The 19,435-nt window shown below is 54.0% G+C and overlaps 1 protein-coding gene and 1 pseudogene across 1 annotated transcript in view; one reads left to right on the forward strand and one right to left on the reverse strand.

Annotated features, from left to right (window-relative positions):
• Positions 1 to 7,148: 7,148 nt before the first annotated feature.
• LOC135405019 (zinc finger protein 91-like) overlaps positions 7,149 to 19,435 on the reverse strand; it is a 95,796-nt pseudogene continuing 83,509 nt past the window's right edge.
• The window catches only part of LOC135405492 (zinc finger protein 239-like), a 239,440-nt gene continuing 237,513 nt past the window's right edge, over positions 17,509 to 19,435 (forward strand). The window contains exon 1 of the mRNA XM_064640191.1: positions 17,509 to 18,487. Coding sequence (XP_064496261.1) covers positions 17,554 to 18,462 — 909 coding nt within the window. The 5' untranslated portion in view covers positions 17,509 to 17,553 and the 3' untranslated portion in view covers positions 18,463 to 18,487. The remainder of the gene's footprint in view (positions 18,488 to 19,435) is intronic.

Below are 19,435 nucleotides of genomic sequence, written 5' to 3' on the forward strand. Positions count from 1 at the left end.
CTGCTGAGGGACGGCTGAGGGAACTGGGCTTGTTGAGTGTGGAGAAGGGGAGGCTCAGGGGGGACCTCATTGCTCTCTGTAATGACCTGAGAGGAGGTTTTAGTGGGTGTGGGGGGTGGTCTCTTCTGCAAAGCCTTTTTAGTGACAGGAAGAGAGGAAATGGCCTTAAACTGCATCAGCAAGGTTCATATTAGATATTCAAAAAACATTTTTCCCCTGAGAGAGTGCTCAGGCATTGGCACAAGTAGCCCAGGGAGGTGGTGGAGTCTCTGGAAGCATTCAGGTGGCATCTGGATGTAGCGCTTTGGGATGGGGTTTAGGGGTGATTCTGGTGGTGCTGGGTTGACAGTTGGACTAGAAGATCTGGAAGGTCTCTTCCAACCTTGATGATTCTGTGATTCTCTGACCTGTCATCCCTGTTTGCAGGTTTGTGCTCTAACAAGACCCTGGGGATGTTTTCTCTGTGGGATCTAGAGGTTTCTATCTGGTCCCTCTGCTTGGAAAACCTTTCAAATCCATTCTGGTGAGGGGAGGTGGTGATGCAGCAACAGTAGCTGCCTTGTGGGATGCCTGGACACCCCTGGGGAGGCAGAGCTGGGGCCACTCATTCTGTGCCCTGTCCTGGTTGGGTGCTGGGGGGACTGCCCTGAGGAGAGATCAATGAGGCTTCTCCTGGGGAAAGCCTCAGCCAAAGCTCAACTTCCCAAAAAAGGCTGGGGCTGGGGGTGTGCCGAGGGGGAAGTTGTCCTGCAGGCAGCAGGACAGGACAAGCAGGACACAGTCTGCTCAGGACACAGTGCATCTGAAAGTGTAAAGGTTTTGAGTCTAGGCCTTCCTTCCTGGCAACCAGGAAGGAAGGAAGGAAGTATTCCATCCTATTCCTTTATGTAATCGGGCGCCTTTATGTAATAGGCGGACAGGGAAGGCTCTTCCTCTTCCTCTCTCCCGGTGAGGTTTGGAGACAACAGACTCCCGTGGCTGGTCTCGCTTCTGTGGGGGAGCTGAGGCCTGGTCGGGCCTACGGGGCCGGTTGTTTCTGCCGAGCCGGGGTCCATTAGCATGGCGGTGGCGTTGGGCATGATTGGGCTTTCTCAAGGAAAGTATTATGGTTTTCCTTGGCTATTTCTTTATTGAGTGTGTATACCTGGTTTTTCTTGTTTGTTTGTTTTGTTCCATTTTCCTCTTCCCCTTTTCTGTTTTCAGGTGTTGGGGGTTTCTTTCTTATGTGTCTATAGTTTTTGTATATAAATGTAATATAAGTGTAAATATATTTATATATTGCTTTAGCTTTCTCTTATTTCTGTTCTCTTGGGTTTTTTTTCCTTTTCCCTTGGTTTTGGGGGGGGAGCTCTTGCGGTGGGGTTTGGAGACTTGGCAGGGAGCCAGCTCTAAACCACCACAGGAGGACACCATGTGTATGGGCCAATTGTTGATGCTTTATTAAATCACAGCCACCTACAACTGGCTCAGTGGCAACAGAAGAGCAGTGCTCCTAGTTTAAATTGTGGATTTTGCTGAAGATTTGAAGGCATCAGGATTCCAGTTTTCCTGCCTGTATAAAAGACAGAGTTTCTTTTTTGGGATAACATCTAAGACTGGAAAGATCCCCAGGCAACCACCAGGGATGATGTCACAGCGATGATGCGATATCAAAAGAGAGATGTGATGTCACAGGGGGGCTGTGATGTCATGGGGAGGATGTGATGTCACAGGAAGGATGTGATGTCACAGGGAGGATGTGATGTCATAGGAGACATGTGATGTCAAAGAGGATGTGATGTCATGGGAGAATGTGATGTCACAAGGGAGCTGTGATGTAACGGGAGATGTGATATCACAGGAGAGGATGTGATGTCACAGGAATGATGTGATGTCACAGGAAAGCTGTGATGTCATAGTAGACATGTGATGTCACAGAGGAGGATGTGATGTCACAGGGAGCTGTGATGTCAAAGAGAAGGATGTGATATCACAGGGGAGCTTTGATGTCAGAGAGGAGGATGTGATGTCATAGGAGACATGTGTTGTCACAGAGGATGATGTGATGTCACAGGGGAGGATGTGATGTCACAGGGAGCTGTGATGTCACTGGGGAGCTGTGATGTCATAGGTAACATGTCAAGTCACAGAGGAGGATGTGATGCCACAAAGGAGGATGTGATGTCACAGGGAGCTGTGATGCCACAGAGGAGGATGTGCTGTCACAGAGGAGGATGTGATGTCACAGAGGAGGATATGATGTCATAGGAGACATGTGATGTCACAGAAGAGGATGTGATGTCACAGAGGGGGATATGATGTCATAGGAGACGTGATGTCACACAGGAGGATGTTATGTCACAGATGAGAATGTGATGTCATACTAGAGCTGTGATGTCACTAAGGAGGATGTGATGTCACAGGTAGCATGTGATGTCACAGGAAAGATATGATGTCACAGGGACCTGTGATGTCACTGGGGAGCTGTGATGTCATAGGTAACATGGCACGTCACAGAGGAGGATGTGATATCACAGAGGAGGATGTGATGTCACAGGAGAGCTGTGATGTCACAGAGGAGGATGTGATGTCACAGATAGCATGTGATGTCATAGAGGAGGATGTGATGATACCGAGGAGGATGTGATGTCATAGGAGAGCTGAGCTGTCACAGAGGAGGATGTGATGTCACAGAGGAGGATGTGATGTCATAGGAGACATGTGATGTCGCAGAGGAGGATGTGATGTCACAGGGAGCTGTGATGTCACTGGGGAGCTGTGATGTCACAGGTAACATGCCACTTCAATGAGGAGCATGTGATGTCACAGAGGAGGATGTGATGTCATAGGAGACATGTGATGTCACAGAGGAGGATGTGATGTCACAGATAGCATGTGATGTCATAGAGGAGGATGTGATGTTACCGAGGAGGATGTGATGTCACAGGGAGCTGTGATGTCACAGAGTAAGATGTGATGTCACAGAGGAGGATGTGATGTCACAGGAAGGATGTGATGTCACAGGGAGCTGTGATGTCATAGAGGAGGATGTGATGTTACCGAGGATGATGTGCTGTCACAGGGAGATGTGATGTCACAGATGAGGATGTGATGTCATAGGAGACATGCAATGTCACAGAAGAGGATGTGATTTCAAAGGGGAGCTGTGATGTCATAGAGGAGGATGTGATGTCATAAGAGACATGCGATGTTACAGAGGAGAATGTGAAGTCACAGAGGAGGATGTGATATCACAGAGGAGGATGTGATGTCACAGATGAGGATGTGATGTCATAGGAGAGCTGTGATGTCACAGAGGAGGAATTGATGCCACAGAGGGGGATGTGATGTCACAGGGAGATGCGATGTCACAGAGGGGGATGTGATGTCATAGGAGAAATGTGATGTCACAGAGCAGGATGTGATGTCATACGAGAGTTGTGATGTCGCAGAGGAGGATATGACGTCATAGGAGACATGCAATGTCACAGAGGAGAGTTGTGATGTCACAGGGGAGCTGTGATGTCACAGAGGAGGATATGATGTCATAGGAGACATGCGATGTCACAGAGGAGGATATGAAGTCACAGGGGAGGATGTGATGTCATAGGAGACATGTGATGTCACAGAGGAGGATGTTATGTCACAGATGAGGATGTGATGTCATACGAGAGTTGTGATGTCACAGAGGAGGATATGATATCACAGAAGAGGATGTTATGTCACAGATGAGGATGTGATGTCACAGGGAGCTGTGATGTCACAGAGGAGGATGTGATGTCATAGGAGGATGTGATGTCACAGAGGAGGATGTGATGTCACAGGGAGTTGGGATGTCATAGAGGGGGATGTTTAAACAGGGGGGATGTGATGTCACAGGGAGCTGTGATGTCACAGAGGAGGATGTGATGTCATACGAGAGTTGTGATGTCGCAGAGGAGGATATGACGTCATAGGAGACATGCAATGTCACAGAGGAGAGTTGTGATGTCACAGGGGAGCTGTGATGTCACAGAGGAGGATATGATGTCATAGGAGACATGCGATGTCACAGAGGAGGATATGAAGTCACAGGGGAGGATGTGATGTCATAGGAGACATGTGATGTCACAGAGGAGGATGTTATGTCACAGATGAGGATGTGATGTCATACGAGAGTTGTGATGTCACAGAGGAGGATATGATATCACAGAAGAGGATGTTATGTCACAGATGAGGATGTGATGTCACAGGGAGCTGTGATGTCACAGAGGAGGATGTGATGTCATAGGAGGATGTGATGTCACAGAGGAGGATGTGATGTCACAGGGAGTTGGGATGTCATAGAGGGGGATGTTTAAACAGGGGGGATGTGATGTCACAGGGAGCTGTGATGTCACAGAGGAGGATGTGATGTCATACGAGAGTTGTGATGTCGCAGAGGAGGATATGATGTCATAGGAGACATGCAATGTCACAGAGGAGAGCTGTGATGTCACAGGGGAGCTGTGATGTCACAGATGAGGATATGATGTCATAGGAGACATGTGATGACACAGAGGATGTGATGTCATAGGAGACAAGCGATGTCACAGAGGAGGATATGAAGTCACAGAGGAGGATGTGATGTCATAGGAGACAAGCGATGTCACAGTGGAGGATGTGATGTCACAGAGGAGGATGTGACGTCACAGGGGGTCTGTGATGTCACAGAGGAGGATGTGATGTCACAGAGGAGGATGTGATGTCATATGAGACGTGATGTCACAGAGAAGGATGTGATGTCACAAGGGAGGATGCGATGTCACAGATAACGATGTGATGTCACAGGGAGATGTGATGTCACAGGAAGCATGTGATGTCACAGGAAGGATGTGATGTCACAGGAAAGCTGTGATGTCACAGAGGAGGATGTGATGTCACAGGAAAGCTGTGATGTCACAGAGGAGGATGCGACGTCACAGGGGAGCTGTGATATCACAGAGAAGGATGTGATGTCATAGGAGACATGTGATGTCACAGAGTATGATGTGATGTCATATGAGATATGTGATGTCACAGGAAGGATGTGATGTCACAGGGGGGTGTGATGTCATAGGGAGCTGTGATGTCACGGAGGAGGATGTGATGTCACAGAGGAGGATGTGATTGTCATATGATCGATGTGACACAGGGAGGAGCCGAGGTTGGGGAGGGCAAAACCGGCCCCAGAATGGATCAGGAATGGGGACCCCTCCTGCATTCCCCTGTGTCAACCTGCTCTGTGGGGCTTTGGGAGGGCACCTCCTCCTCAATGGGCATCCAACTCACCCTAAAGGTGCCAGGACCACTCCACAGACCCCCAAGGACCCCCTAAATCCATCCAGAGCCCACCCAGGACCCCCTCAATCCCCTTTTCTGGGGGACCTTTAGGGGCACTGGTGGCTGAGCTGGGCAGCAAAGTTCATACCTGTCTGCAGCCTGACTCACTGAAATGCTGATTTTTAAGCACAGAAAGGAGAAGCTTGAGACAGTTTGTTGAAGGCAGAAAGGATGATTTCTCATGTATTTTAATTACTTCTGACATGCTTCAAAGCCTGGTTTTCAGGGGTTTATTCAATTTGGCAAGTTCATGGGGTTTTCTTGGGCTGTTCTTTGTGTGTGGGGTGGGTGGGTTGGTTGTTTTTACAGTTACTTGTCTCATATACTTGGTGCTTTTCCCAGGAGAACATTGATTTGTGTAGAGACAAAATGCCAGGAGAATATCTTAATCTGGGGATAAAAATACTCCCCTGGGAAGGATGCAGGATGAGTTGGTATTATTTATTTAAGAGTTTCAGGCCCACAACGAGCAGTTTCAGCCAAATTTTCTAAGTGACTGAGGAACCCTTTTCTCCAAATGTGCTCCCCTGAGGCAGTTTCAAATCCCCAGTTGTGATTCAGTTTTCTGGAATGATTCTAAATGAATTAAATGCTTTTTTTGGCCATCATCTAGGCAACTGCTGCCACAGATAACTTCAATTGTAAGAAAGCAGAAGAGAAAGAAATGAAAGGGCCACCTGTGAGCAAAAGGTATTTTTCATTTTCAGTAGTCTCTGAATTTTTGTTACTAGTTTTCTGTTTCTGTGGAAGAGTTCAGTGTCCTCCCTCCTGGGAGGGATGGGAACAAATGATTAAATGTGGAAAATGTTCCGTTCCAACACTGCAACCTGTAAATTGTCCAGATGGTCTAAAGATGTCCAGATTATTGAAAACCTTCCATATTTTTGTTTTCAGGGAGAGAGAAATATTTGATGAAGAAATCCAGCAAAGGCAAAAGTGCAAGGCCAAGCCTCAGCCTGTGGAAAGCTGAGGGGTGGCACCGGCAGCCCCAGAATTACATCGGGAAAATAAGAAACAGGAATTTTGGGGTGAGATCGAGCTTTTTTCAGTGGGGTTGATCCACTTTGAGGTGACAGATTGATCCCTCTTGACTTTTGGGATGCAGAGCTGGGAGAGACTGGAATGTTAATGGTCCATGGCTCCAACACTCTCCAGTTGCAGAAGCAGTGGGGACTTTGCTGCCCAAGGGCAATGGAACCGCCTGGGGCAGAAGGGGGAACATCCACCCTTGGAGAGGACAGGCTGGGCTTGGAGCCAGAGAGGGGAAGTGTTATTTTTATGGTTTTATATCACTATAAACAGGAGCCAAAACTGTCCCAAATCTACTTTACACGGAAATAAAATTTTCCTAAACTAAACCCTATAGATAGATAGATAGATAGATAGATAGATAGATAGATAGATAGATAGATAGATAGATAGATAAACTATCCTCAGGGGGGAGTGGCCTCTGCATCTTTCTACTCTGATACTTTCTTTTCCCTTCTACATTTTCTTAAGTGTTATTTTTACGCTTTCATATCACTATATACTGGAACCAAAATGGCTCCAAACCTGCTTTACATGGCAACCCAACTGTTCTAAAATAAACACTACATATATATATCTATAAACACTGATTATTCACTGTCCTTTCACTCTAATCTGCCCAAGGGCTGGATTAACAAGACCCTGGGTCACCCTCACTGTCAGGGGGGTCAGGAGAGGGGCTGGACATGGAGGAAGCTTCTGGCAGCTGCTCACAGAACCCACCCCTGGAGCTCCCCTGCTACCAAAACATGGCCATCCAGACCCAAGACAGTGCCCAGCATGGATGACCTGGAACCAGGTCTGTCCTCAACGCGGGTCCCTGTGGATCATCCAATAAAGGTCCTCCAATAGCTGACGGAGTTGGAGCAGCGGCCGAAGCTCTTCCTGCAGTCGGGGCACTGGTAGAGCTTCCCTTACCGGTGGGTCCATTGGTGTCTGGTCAACTTAGAGCTCTCGGTGAAGCTCTTCCCACACTCCCCACACTTGTAGGGCCTCTCCCCTGTGTGGATGCGCCGGTGGGTGACAAGGTGGGATTTCCGGTTAAAGCCCTTCCCGCAGTCGGTGCAGCGGAAGGGCCTCTCATCTGTGTGTGTCTGCTCATGCCTGAGGAGATCTGAGCTGGTCCTGAACCTCTTCCCACATTCCAAGCACTTGTAAGGTCGTTCCCCAGTGTGGATGAGTCGGTGGATGTGGAGGGTGGAGCTGTAACTGAAGCTCTTCCCACATTCCCAACATGTGTAGGGCCGTTCCCCAGTGTGCACACCACGGTGTTGGAGGAGGGTGGATCTCTGGCTGAAGCTCTTCCCACATTCCCTACAGGTGTAGTGCCGTTCTCCGGTGTGGATGTGCTGGTGTTCGATCAGGTGGGAGCTGTCCCTGAAGCTCTTCCCACATTCCATACACGGGTAGGGCCGTTCTCCAGTGTGTATGCCCTGGTGGGTGCGGAGGTTGGAGCTCTGGTTGAAGCTCTTCCCACATTCCCTACACGTGTAGGGCCGTTCCCCAGTGTGGATGCGCTGGTGGGTGTGGAGGTTGGACCTCTGCCTGAAGCTCTTCCCACATTCCCCACACATGTAGGGACGTTCCCCGGTGTGGATGTGCTGGTGGGTGAGGAGGTTGAAGCTTTTCCTGAAGCTCTTCCCACATTCCAAGCACCTGAAGGGCTTCTGCCTGCTGGGAGGCTGCTCAGGGACCACCAGCTCAGAGCTCCCCCTCAACCTCCGGCCGCCTTCCCGGCACAGGCTGGCTCTTTCCTCCTCAGAGCACCCTGGGATGGCTTTGGAGCCCCTCCTGCGGGGGGATCTCCGGCCCTTTCCCTCCCCGCTGCCTTCCTGCGCCGGGGAGCCCTTCAAAACGGCCTCTCCCACCAGGGTCTCACGGGGGGATTTGTCCTCCGGGCTCTCCGTCCTCAGCTCGGGGCCTGGGGCAGGAAGCAAGAAGGACAGGCAGGGGATTTGCCTCCGGCCCACAGGGAAGGCCAAGGACATCCCCCCAACTCCGGCCCCGGCAGGACGGCGGCGCCAGCGGGGTTGTCCTGCAGCCGGGGCCATGCTGGGCTGACAGAGCCAGCACAACACCCGCCCAAAGGGACACTGACTTCCTCCTCACCTGCCTGGGGGGCCCAAGGCATCTTCCTCTTCCTCGCAGCCTCCTCCTCCATCCGCCCAAGCTTTGGGAAGGACAAATCCTGATGGGGGGAAAACAAAGGCTGAGCACGTTGGCTTGGGGGTTCCTCCTGCCCAAGTCCATCTCTAGAACTCACCGGGCCTCCTGTGTCCATAAAAACCTCCAAAACACCAAGATTCAGCCCACAAAAACCCAAACCACCAACATTCAGGCAAAAAGCCCCTCAGAAATAGTGAGATGAACCCCTCCCCAAACTGCAAAAAGTTAAGATTCAGCCAAAACATACTCCAAAATATGAAGATTCAGCCAAAAAAAAAAAGTTTAAGTGGGAGGATTAGGAGAGTGAGGACATTTCATGAGCACTTGATTTGATTGAGTTGCTATATATTAATCAAAAGCTGAATTAATGTAGTCTCACTTAAAACTCAATTTTTTTCTTCCTAGTTTCAGTGTAGAGAATAAATATGAAATCACTGGACTTCAGGCCTTCATCATTACCCCTGTGCTTTGGTGTGCAAATGCTTCCTCCTTCCACGCCTCCTCTGCCATCATTTCTGACAACTGGATTCCTCTGTTGTGCCAATATTCTGGGTGTGCAGTTTCCATATTTGCAAGGATTAAAAGCAACTTTTTGCCTACGAGTGTGAAGTTTAGTGTGAGAGAATCCTGGGCAGTCAGACACTGAAATTGTTGAGCTTCAATGGGCCATGCAAATGGAATGACAGAATCCATTCTGCTGGCCCAGACACAGAAGCCAATCTGTGGCTGTGGCTCTTTGCCTCACTGGCACCATCCTCTGTGGTTCCTGCTGCCCACCATGGCACTGGCAGCCCCAGGGGCACAGGTACGTCCATCCTGTACATGAAGTCAGAGTCAGACTGTCCACAAGTGTTAGCAGGAGTAAAACACTGCACTGCTGATCTTCTTGAATTTATCTCTATTAATGTCTGGCTTCACTTGGTCAATCTGTGTTCTCTTGCACAACATTACGTGGGTTTATGATTTTTATTATCACTGCACCAAATTAATCTGGAATGTGTGGTCAGAACAGTAATTACCTGTATTTGTGTATAACAGTGTGCTCTTCTATTTTTCATGCTTTCTGGCAAATTCACTGACAACTTCTTTCATGACTGCATGATGGGGACTGAATTTAAGGCTGGGGGGTTTTCCTGAGGGCAGCACTACACCAGACTTTTGTGTGTGTGTGAGACAGGCAGAAGCACAAATGCCTGCACAGCCCAGAGCAGTCAGTGTGGGGCTGTGCTTGCTGCTGCAGAGACCCCCAGGGAACAAACCCAGGCAATACTTTGGGTTTATTCCTTGCTCTGTGTCAGTGGAATAGAATGTTCCACAGGAGCTCTGTCCCCCTCTGTGGCACCGGGTGGCTCGAAGCTGAAGATGGGAGGGGGTCAAGTGCAAGTTCCCTTCTGAAGTGTCTCCCTAAGGAGGACACTTGTTCTATTACTGCTTATTGTTTGTAATATCTTATAGATCTATCATACAACACCTAAGGATGGACTCTATAGAATATGTGCCATATACATGATACAGAATATATCTGATTATTGCTTTATCTGCCTGTCCAGACAGATATTGTGTATGCAGAGAGATTGTATTTGAGGGATATGTTCCTCTCAATACCCTGTGAGCTCCACTCCCAAGGCCAGCAAATTCCTGAAGCTTCCCCTTCTGTGCCCTGCAGGTTTTGGCAGATTTGCAAGAGCAGGGGAATCATTCCCTGCAGCCCCTTTGCACTGTAGGAAATGGGAGCCCTGTGCACATCCTGCTGCCTCCAGATGCCATTCTGGGTGTGGGAAGGACCCTGTGGGGAGCAAAGAAATGCCTGGTTCTGCAGGAGCTGGAGATGCTCAAGGGGCAGCAGGACCAAATCAGGGGCCTGGGGGGACCTGGGGGGCTTTGGGGTGCGGGAGGGTCCTGGGGGAGCTGGGGAGGGGCTTTGGGGATTGGGGGTACAGACCAGGACAGACCAGGACAGAGCAGTACCTCCTCACTGCTTCCCAGATCTCTCCTGGAGCTTGGCCACGTTGTCCTGGGACACCTGAGCCCCCCCCAGTGCCCTCCCAGTACAGCCCAGTGCCCCCAGTACAGCCCACTGTGTTCCTGTCCCAGGGTGTGGGTGATCCCTCTTTGGGGGGGGTTGGAATGGATTTGAGGGGGGACTGGCTGTGGGAGATTTGGGGGGATCTGGGGGGGGTTGGATCGGGATTTGGGGGGGTCTTTGGGTGTATTTGGGGAAGTAAAACAGGTTTTGGGGGCATTGGGGCATCAAAGGGATCTGTGGGGGAAGGGGATTAAAAGGAAAATTGAGGTTAAGGGACATTTGGGGGGAGTTAAAGGGGCCTGGGGGGGAGAGAAGGGGCTGCATCACGAGCAGGTGATACCTGAAACCCCCCTGCTGTCTCCAAGACCCTCTTGCTGTCCCCAGTTCCCCCCTTGACACCCCAACACCCCCTGGTGTCTCCAATGTTCCCAGGGACTTCCCATAGCCCCAGTTCTCCCCTTGGCACCCCCAATTCCACTGTCCCCAATCCCCTCCCCACTGTCCCCAAGGCCCATCCCTGAGGTCCCCAACCCTCCATCTCACCCCAGGAGCCCCCCCTGGACCCTCCGACCACAAAAACACCCCCCACACACTCCCAGAAAGGCCAAGGGCATCTGGGGAAACATTGGGGACAGTTGGGGGGCTTTGCAGGGCCCTGGGTGATTACTGGGGGATACTGGGACACACTGGGGAGAACTGAGGGACACTGAGAGGGCACTGGGAGGGACTGGGGAGTTAATGGGGGATTACCAGGACACACGGGGAGACACTGGGAGGTTACAGGGACATACTGGGGGTTACTGGGTGCTCACTGGAGGATCACTGGGTCATCCTGGAGGGCAGTGGGAGGTCACTGGGACACACTGGCTGGTCACTGAAGGGGTCACTGGAAAGTCACTGGGATATACTGGGGTCTAGGGATCCCCTTACCCAGATGTGGTACATTTCCCCCCCCGGATTTTGGGGGCCATCCCTAGGACCCCTCCTCTTTGGGGCTGGGGGATCCCCTGGACCTACTGCTGGGCTTTAGGGAACCCCCCAAAATGCCCTCAAAACTCCTGAAATCCCCCCCTCGACACATCAAAACCTTCTCAAGGTCCCCTCAAATGCCCTCAGAGACCTCATCCCTCCCCAGCACCCTCTAAACCCTCTCAGTGACCCGCAAAACCACCTGGGACCCCCCAGTCCCCTTTAGGGACCCCCCAATCCCCCTCAGAGACCCTCAAAACCGTCTAAGACCCCGTAAACCCCCTAGAGACCCCAAAACTGCCTAAAAGGTCCCGCCAGGACCCCCAAACCTCCTCAGAGACCCCCAAACCCCACCTGGCACCCCCCAAATCTCCTCAGAAACCAAAACCCCCTCAGAGACCCCCAAACCCCTTCAGGAACCTCCAACCACCCCCTGAGTCCCCTCAGGACACCGAACTCCCTCAGGGACCCCTCAAAACCTCCTCGGTTATCCCCGAACCCCCCCGCTAAACCCTCCCGAGCCCCCCCGGGGGGACTCACAGCACTCAGAGCGAACCGCAGGCCCCGCCGCCATCACCGAGTCCCGGCTGCGCGCGCACCGCGTTCAGAGAACGCCGCCGCAGCCAATCAGCGCGCGGCCACGCCCCCGCAGCCCCGCCCCCGCCCCTGCCGCGTTGGCTGCCGGGAATCGGTGATGGCGGCGGGTCGGTCGGTGAGCTCTGAGTGCAGGCGGGGGGTGCGGGAGAGCGGGGTCTGGGGATCCCCTCGGGGGCTGCGGGGAGCGCGGCTGTGGGGGGAAAGGCTGGAGGGCTCGGGAGGGTTTAGCGCGGAGGGTTCGGAGGTTCGGAGGAGCCTTTCGGGGGCCGTGGGGCCCGGAGGCCTCCCAAGAACCCGGATGTTCGATTCGATTCCTGTGAAAGCCTCTCGGAAAAAAAATTCAAAACCACCCAACTAAAAAAAGAACCCTAAAAAAAGGAAAAGTGAGAAAAAGGTGAAGGAAAAACTGCAAGGGCCAGGATGATTTTATTGCTTTGCTTCAGTTTTTCCTTGGTCTCCTCCTTCTTTGCTCCCTTCCTTTACAGAAAGCTCTTCTGCTGTTCTGTGGCTTTGTGGTCTCTTAGGGGCTTTTAGGGGTCCCTGAGGAGGTTTTGGGGGGGTCTCTGAAGGGGTTTGGTGTCCTGAGGAGACTTAGGAGGGAGGTGGAAGGTCCCTGAAGGGATTTGTGAATCCCTGAGGGAGTTTTGGAGTCTCCAAAGGAATTGGGAGGTCCTGGGGGGCTTTGGGGGAGGGTCTTTGAAGCAGTTTTGAAGGTTTCTAGAGGGATTTCGAGAGTCCCAGGCGGTTTTGAGGGTCTCCGAAGGAGTTTTTTGGGGTCCCTGAAAGGGCTTGGGGGGTCCCAGGTGGGTTTTGCAGGTCACTGAGAGGGTTTAGGGGATCCTGGGGGGGAGATGAGGTCTCTGAGGGGATTTGGGGTGTCTTTGACGAGGTTTCGATGGGTCCAGGGGTGGATTTCTGAGAGGATTTCAGGGGTTTTGAGAGGATTTTGGGGTGTCTCCGTGTCAGTCCTGCCTGGCCACGGCCAACTAAAACTCCTATGATGCCATTTCCCATCCCACCATAGCACCTCTGCCAGCCCAGCGGACCAACCCCAAGGAAAGGGGATCCCAATTCTCCCCTTGAACCCCAGAGACCCCCAAAACTCAGCACACAGAGACCCCAAAGGAGGGGGGCCTGGGTGTCCCCTAGAGCCCAGCAGTGGGGTTCAGGGGATCTCCCAGCCCCCAGGGGAGGGGTCCTGGGGGTGCCCCCAAAAGTCCAGGGGGAAGATGTAGCAGAACCGACTAAGGGGATCCCAGTGCCCCCAGTATATCCCAATGACCTCCTACTGGCCCTCAGTATGGCCCAGTAACCCCCTCAGTGACCAGCTAGTGTGTCCCAGTGACCTCCCACTGCCCCCCAGTATGGCCCAGTGATCCTGCAGTGAGCACCCAGTAACCCCCAGTATGGCCCAGTAACCTGCCAGTGTCTCCCCGTGTGTCCTGGTAATCCCCCAGTAACCCCCTAGTCCCTCCCAGTGCCCCCCCAAAGCCCCCCAACTGTCCCCAGTGTGTCCCCAGATGCCCTTGGTCTTTCTGTTACTGTGGGGGGAGAGAGCATTTTTGTGGTCAGAGGGTCCAGGGGGGGCTCCTGGAGGGAGATGGAGGATTGGGGACATCAGGGATGGGGTTTGGGGACAGTGGGGACAATGAGGAGGGGTGTGGGGACAGTGGAATTGGGGGAATTATGGCCATGGGGAGGCCCTGGGGACATTGGAGACACCAGGGGGGTCTCAGGGTGTTAAGGGGGGAATTAGGGACACCAAGAACGTCTTGGGAACCCCAAGGGGGTACCAGGACTCACCTGCTCTTGGTGCAGCCCCTCCTCTTTCCCCCTAGACATCATTAACCCCTCCCAAATGTCTCCTAACCCCCCTTTTCCTTTTAATCCCCTCTCCCTACAGATCCTTTGACCTCCCAAGACCCCTTTTAACTCTCCTAAATGCACTCAAAGCACCCCAAAATCCCCCAAATTCCTATCCAACCACCCCCTCAAATCTCCCCTAGCCTCCTCTCAAATCCCTTCCAGCCCTCCCCAAAGAGGGATCACCTGGCACCCTGGGACAGGAACACAGTGGGCTGTACTGGGGGCACTGGGCTGTACTGGGAGGACACTGTGGGGGCTCAGGTGTCCCACGACAATGTGGCCCAGCTCCAGGAGAGCTCTGGGGAGCAGTGAGGAGGTACTGGTCTGTCTTGGTCTGTACTGATCTGTCCTGGTCTGTTCTGGTCTGTCCTGGTTTGTACCCCCAAGCCCCAAAGCCCCTCCCCAGCTCTCCCAGGACCCTCCTGAACTTCAAAGCCCCCCAGGCCCCCCCAGGCCCCTGACTTGGTCCTGCTGCCCCTTGAGCATCTGCAGCTGCTGCAGAACCAGGCATTTCATCAGCAAATGTGCAGGTGACACCAAGCTGGGGGTGTGTTGATGTGCTGGAAGGCAGGAGGGCTCTGCAGGGGGACCTGGCTGAGGAAGAGTGTGTCAGCAGGAGCAGGGAAGTGATTGTTGGGCTGGACTGAGTGCTGGTGAGGCCACCCCTGGAGTGCTGTGTCCAGCTCTGGGCCCCTGAGTTGAGGAAGGCCCTGGAGGGGCTGGAGCAGGAGCAGAGAAGAGCAGCGAGGCTGGGGAAGGGAGTGGAGCACAAGTGGTGTGAGGAGAGGCTGAGGGAGCTGGGGGTGTTGAGGCTGGAGAAGAGGAGGCTCAGGGGAGACCTCCTGACTGTCTGCAAGTCCCTGCCAGGAGGTTGGAGCCAGGTGGGGGTGGGGCTGTTGTGCCAGGAAGCAGCAGTAGGACAAGAGGGCTGGGTCTGGAGCTGTGCCAGGGGAGGTTTAGGTTGGATATTAGGAAGCAATTTTTTCCCCAGAGAGTAATCAGGCCTTGGAATGGGCTGGGCAGGGAGGGGGTGGAGTCAGCGTCCCTGGAGGTGTTGAAGGTGAGAGTGGATGTGGCCTCAGTGCCATGGTCTGGGAAGCACGGCGGGGTTGGATCCAGGGTTGGACTTGATGATCTCTGAGGTCTTTTCCAACGTGGCTGATTCTGTGATTCTCTTATTGCCATTCCTATGGCAGCACATGCTTGAGGCTCTATCCCCAGGGTGATAGAGATGTCTGTCCATATCTATCTCCAAGGTTAGTCTGTAAATGTGTGGTGTTAGAAAAGCAGGCTGAGTTGTGGGCTGATTGTAGGAGAAAGAAGCCCAGAGGCCAGTGCAAGCAGGCAGCCCTCAGCTTGCACCTGATGTCCCCTCCCTGCAGGTTCCTGTCCTTGAGCCCAGAGCTGTCCCTGAGGTGAGGCTGAGAATAAGTGCAAGGCAGAGGTGCTGCTGAAGAAGGAGAGCCCCGTGGTGGGGAAGAGACAAAGCTGTGAATGCCCATCCCCGAGCAGGTGCTGTGTCCATCCCCTGTGTGCCAGGTGAGCTGGGGCTTTGCTGCAGAGCTGCGGGCGCTGATTTGAGCGTCTCCAAGTGCTGAGATGGTGGGCACCCAGGAACACAAACTGTGCCTGGCCACGGAGCCTGCAAGGAGGAGCAGAGACAGCGGTGTCAGTGTGGGGGGCCAGGTTGTCCCTGTGCTTTCCCCTGCAGGCCCTGTCTGTCCCTGCTGGGCCCCTGTCCATCCCCATCAGGTCCCTGCCCATCCCCCCCGGGCTGAGCTCCCCCCAGGAAGTGCCGTGGAGCTGAAGCTGCTGCCATCCCCCCCCTGCAGCCGCTGCCCCAGCCAAGGGAGCAGCAAAGGCAGGGCCAGGAGCAGAGGCAGCAGCAGGGGAGCCCTGGGGGGCCGGGAAGGTCTTGTGTGGGTCAGGAAAGAGGCGCTGGGCACGAGGCCGGGGCTGTGCTGAGCAGGCCCAGCCCTCACATCCCCCCAGCCAACGCCGGCTGCCCGGGGGGCTTGGGAGGGACCCCCAGCCCGTGTGCCCCACACTGAGCTGGCAGAGAGAGAGCCAAGGGACAGGGCCACGGGCAGGGCCACGGGTGAGGGACAGGCAGGGCCATTGCAGGGCCACGGTGAGGGCACAGCCTGTGGCAGCAGAGCTGCCCAGGGCCGGGGGCAGCCGGGGGTGTTGGTACCAGGCAGTGCTGGGGCTGAGCAGAGCAGGAGGCCTCTTGCAGAGCCCTGGAGCAGCCTCCCACTTGCCAGCCCTGCCCTGGTGGGGTGACACTGTCCCCTCCCTACAGGACACTCCCCCCCGAACTCTTCAGGGGGGCCTTTTGTGTCTATTCCTGGTTGCTGATTCCTGCTGAGGACCTGAGGGAGCCTCTGCAATCCCATCCATGGTGCACAATCTCCTCTCCAGAGCTTGACTCACTGCAGCCTGTGCAGGGAAATCTGTGCTGGCAGCCCGAGTATGTCACGATCCCCCGTGTTCCCCCCAGGATATTTGGGACGAGTTCCACCTTCCCGTGGGATGGGGGGTGATTGTTCTCCTGCTGTTGCTGTTCCTGCTCCGCCCCTGTCCCTGCCCTTCCTGCCGCTGTCGGGTGAGCGGAGCGGCCACGATGGGAAAGGGGCGAGAGAAGCGAAAAGAGCGGGTGGGACCCCCAAAGGGAGCACGAGGGATGGTGGGTCACCCCCAAAGGGAATGGAGGGGAGCTGGGGTTTGGGGGGCGGGTGGGAAAGGGGTGTGAAAGGAGGGCTGAGAGGAGGGGAGAGAGCGGGAGCGGGGTTGCCATGGGGGTGTCCCCATGCCTTGATCTCTGGAGTGCAAGGAAGGCTGGGAGAGGTGGGAGCTGCTAGAACCCCAAGAGACTGGAGAGGGGAGCACCGAGAAGGGGAATCCTGGACAGTGGGGACCCCTGGGATCCCCGGGACAACAAAGTGGAGAACCTGGAAAGGGGGAATGTCTGGGAACGTGGCACCCCAAAGGCGTAAGGCAGAGGAGGAGGTACTCTTGGCACCCTCAACACTCCCAGCATCCCTAAGTGGGACCCCCAGTTTTGCAGAGAGGGGAGACCCTTTGAAACCCCGAGGGGGAGAGAGAGGGGGAACTTCTAGGAGAGTTTTGCGGGCTAATCTTCATATTTTGTAGTATATTTTAGCTGAATCTCAACTTTTTGCAGTTTATGGGGGGGGAACTTCATCTCACTATTTCTGAGGGTTTTTTTGCCTGAATCTTGGAGATTTAGGTTTTTCTGGGCTGAATCTTGGTGTTTTGGGTTTTTTTATGGACATGGGATGCCCAGTGAGCTCTAGATATGGACTTGGGCAGGAGGAACCCCCAAGCCAACGCGCTCAGCCCTTGTTTCCCCCCCATCAGGATTTGTCCTTCCCAAGGCTTGGGCGGATGGAGGAGGAGGCTGCGAGGAAGAGGAAGATGCCTTGGGCCCCCCAGGCAGGTGAGGAGGCAGTCAGTGTCCCTTTGGGCGGGTGTTGTGCTGGCTCTGTCAGCCCAGCATGGCCCCGGCTGCAGGACAACCCCGCTGGCGCCGCCGTCCTGCCGGGGCCGGAGTTGGGGGGATGTCCTTGGCCTTCCCTGTGGGCCGGAGGCAAATCCCCTGCCTGTCCTTCTTGCTTCCTGCCCCAGGCCCCGAGCTGAGGACGGAGAGCCCGGAGGACAAATCCCCCCGTGAGACCCTGGTGGGAGAGGCCGTTTTGAAGGGCTCCCCGGCGCAGGAAGGCAGCGGGGAGGAAAAGGGCCGGAGATCCCCCCGCAGGAGGGGCTCCAAAGCCATCCCAGGGTGCTCTGAGGAGGAAAGAGCCAGCCTGTGCCAGGAAGGCGGCCGGAGCTTGAGGGGGAGCTCTGACCTGGTGGTCCCTGATCAGCCTCCCAGCAGGGAGAAGCCCTTCAGGTGCTTGGAATGTGGGAAGAGCTTCAGTAGGAGCAGCACCCACCTCCTCACCCACCAGCACATCCACACTGGAGAATGTCCTTACACGTGTGGGGAATGTGGGAAGAGCTTCAGTGACAGGTCCACCCTCCTCAGCCACCAGCACATCCACACTGGGGAACGGCCCTACAAGTGTAGGGAATGTGGAAAGAGCTTCAGTAAAAGCTCTACCCTCCTAACCCACCAGCACATCCACACGGGGGGACGACCCTACACATGTAGGGAATGTGGGAAGAGCTTCAGCCAGAGCTCCACCCTCCGCACCCACCAACGCATTCACACTGGGGAACGGCCCTACAAGTGCTTGGAATGTGGGAAGAGGTTTCAGACCAGCTCATATCTCCTCCTGCATGAGCGGACACACACAGATGAGAGGCCCTTCTGCTGCACTGACTGCGGGAAGGGCTTCAACCGGAACTCCACCCTCGTCAGGCACCGGCGCATCCACACCGGGGAGAGGCCCTACAAGTGTGGGGAGTGTGGGAAGAGCTTCACCCAGAGCTCTAATTTGACTAAACACCAACGGACCCACCAGTAAGAGAAACTCTACCAGTGCCCCGACTGTGGGATAAGCTTCAGCCAGTGCTTCCACCCTGACTGTCACTCCATCACTTTTGACCAGAAAGGGCCAGTCCCCTTTCACAGGGGCAGGTTCTTTCAACAGAATCCTTCCTGGAGGATGTTTGGAGATTCCTGCCTTGGCTGGGGCCCCCCCAAAGTCACTGCTGGAGGTTGAGAGCAGAGATCTCCCCCCGAGCGTTGGTCTGGGGGAGTTCCATCTATTTCTAATAAAGAATTATTGCTTTTGTGGCAGCTTGAGTAGAATTGCTTCAACAATTGCTTTAGTGTAGAGCACTGTCCTATCTTATGCTGTACTCCTGTTAGTTTTAGTGTGTATTTTGTGCAGTAAATAATTCTGATGAAGATCTTTTGTCTGATCATTTGTAACCCTTAATAATTCATTTGTATCAATAGATCTGACTTGCCATCATTAAAACCTGGGAAACGAAAGTGGTTCAGTCACACCTCTGTAATTCCCCTAAACTTAAAAGTGTTGGCATGATCGAAGGCTGAGATTGGATCCAGCAGCCCCCAGCACACCACAGTCAGTTGGGAGCTCAGGGGGGCCACCCCCCTTTTGCCAACCCCCCTGTGCCCAAAGACCCCCATGGGACCGTCAGACCGGTCAAACCACCCCCCCTTTTCCACCCTTCTCCCTATTTCTCCCACTTTTTCATTGTCCCCTCAATCCCCCATTTCCCCCCTGAACACTTTTGGGGTCCCAACCCCCACGTTTTGCCCTCTCTCCTGTGAATGCGGAAGGATAAAATGAGGCTGCACACACAGAGTTCCATTTTGGGACTTGTCCTCCCATCTTTCCGCTGTCCCCCTTTCATTGGGGTTCCTTTGGAAACAGCACCTGGGCTTTGTCTTTTAGTCCACTGGAATTCCCAGCATGGCCCCAAAGCAGTGCCCTGATCCCACACATCCCCCTCCCCTCATGTGCTGGC

Source organism: Pseudopipra pipra, chromosome W (genome assembly GCF_036250125.1).
Source record: "Pseudopipra pipra isolate bDixPip1 chromosome W, bDixPip1.hap1, whole genome shotgun sequence".
NCBI lineage: Eukaryota > Metazoa > Chordata > Aves > Passeriformes > Pipridae > Pseudopipra > Pseudopipra pipra.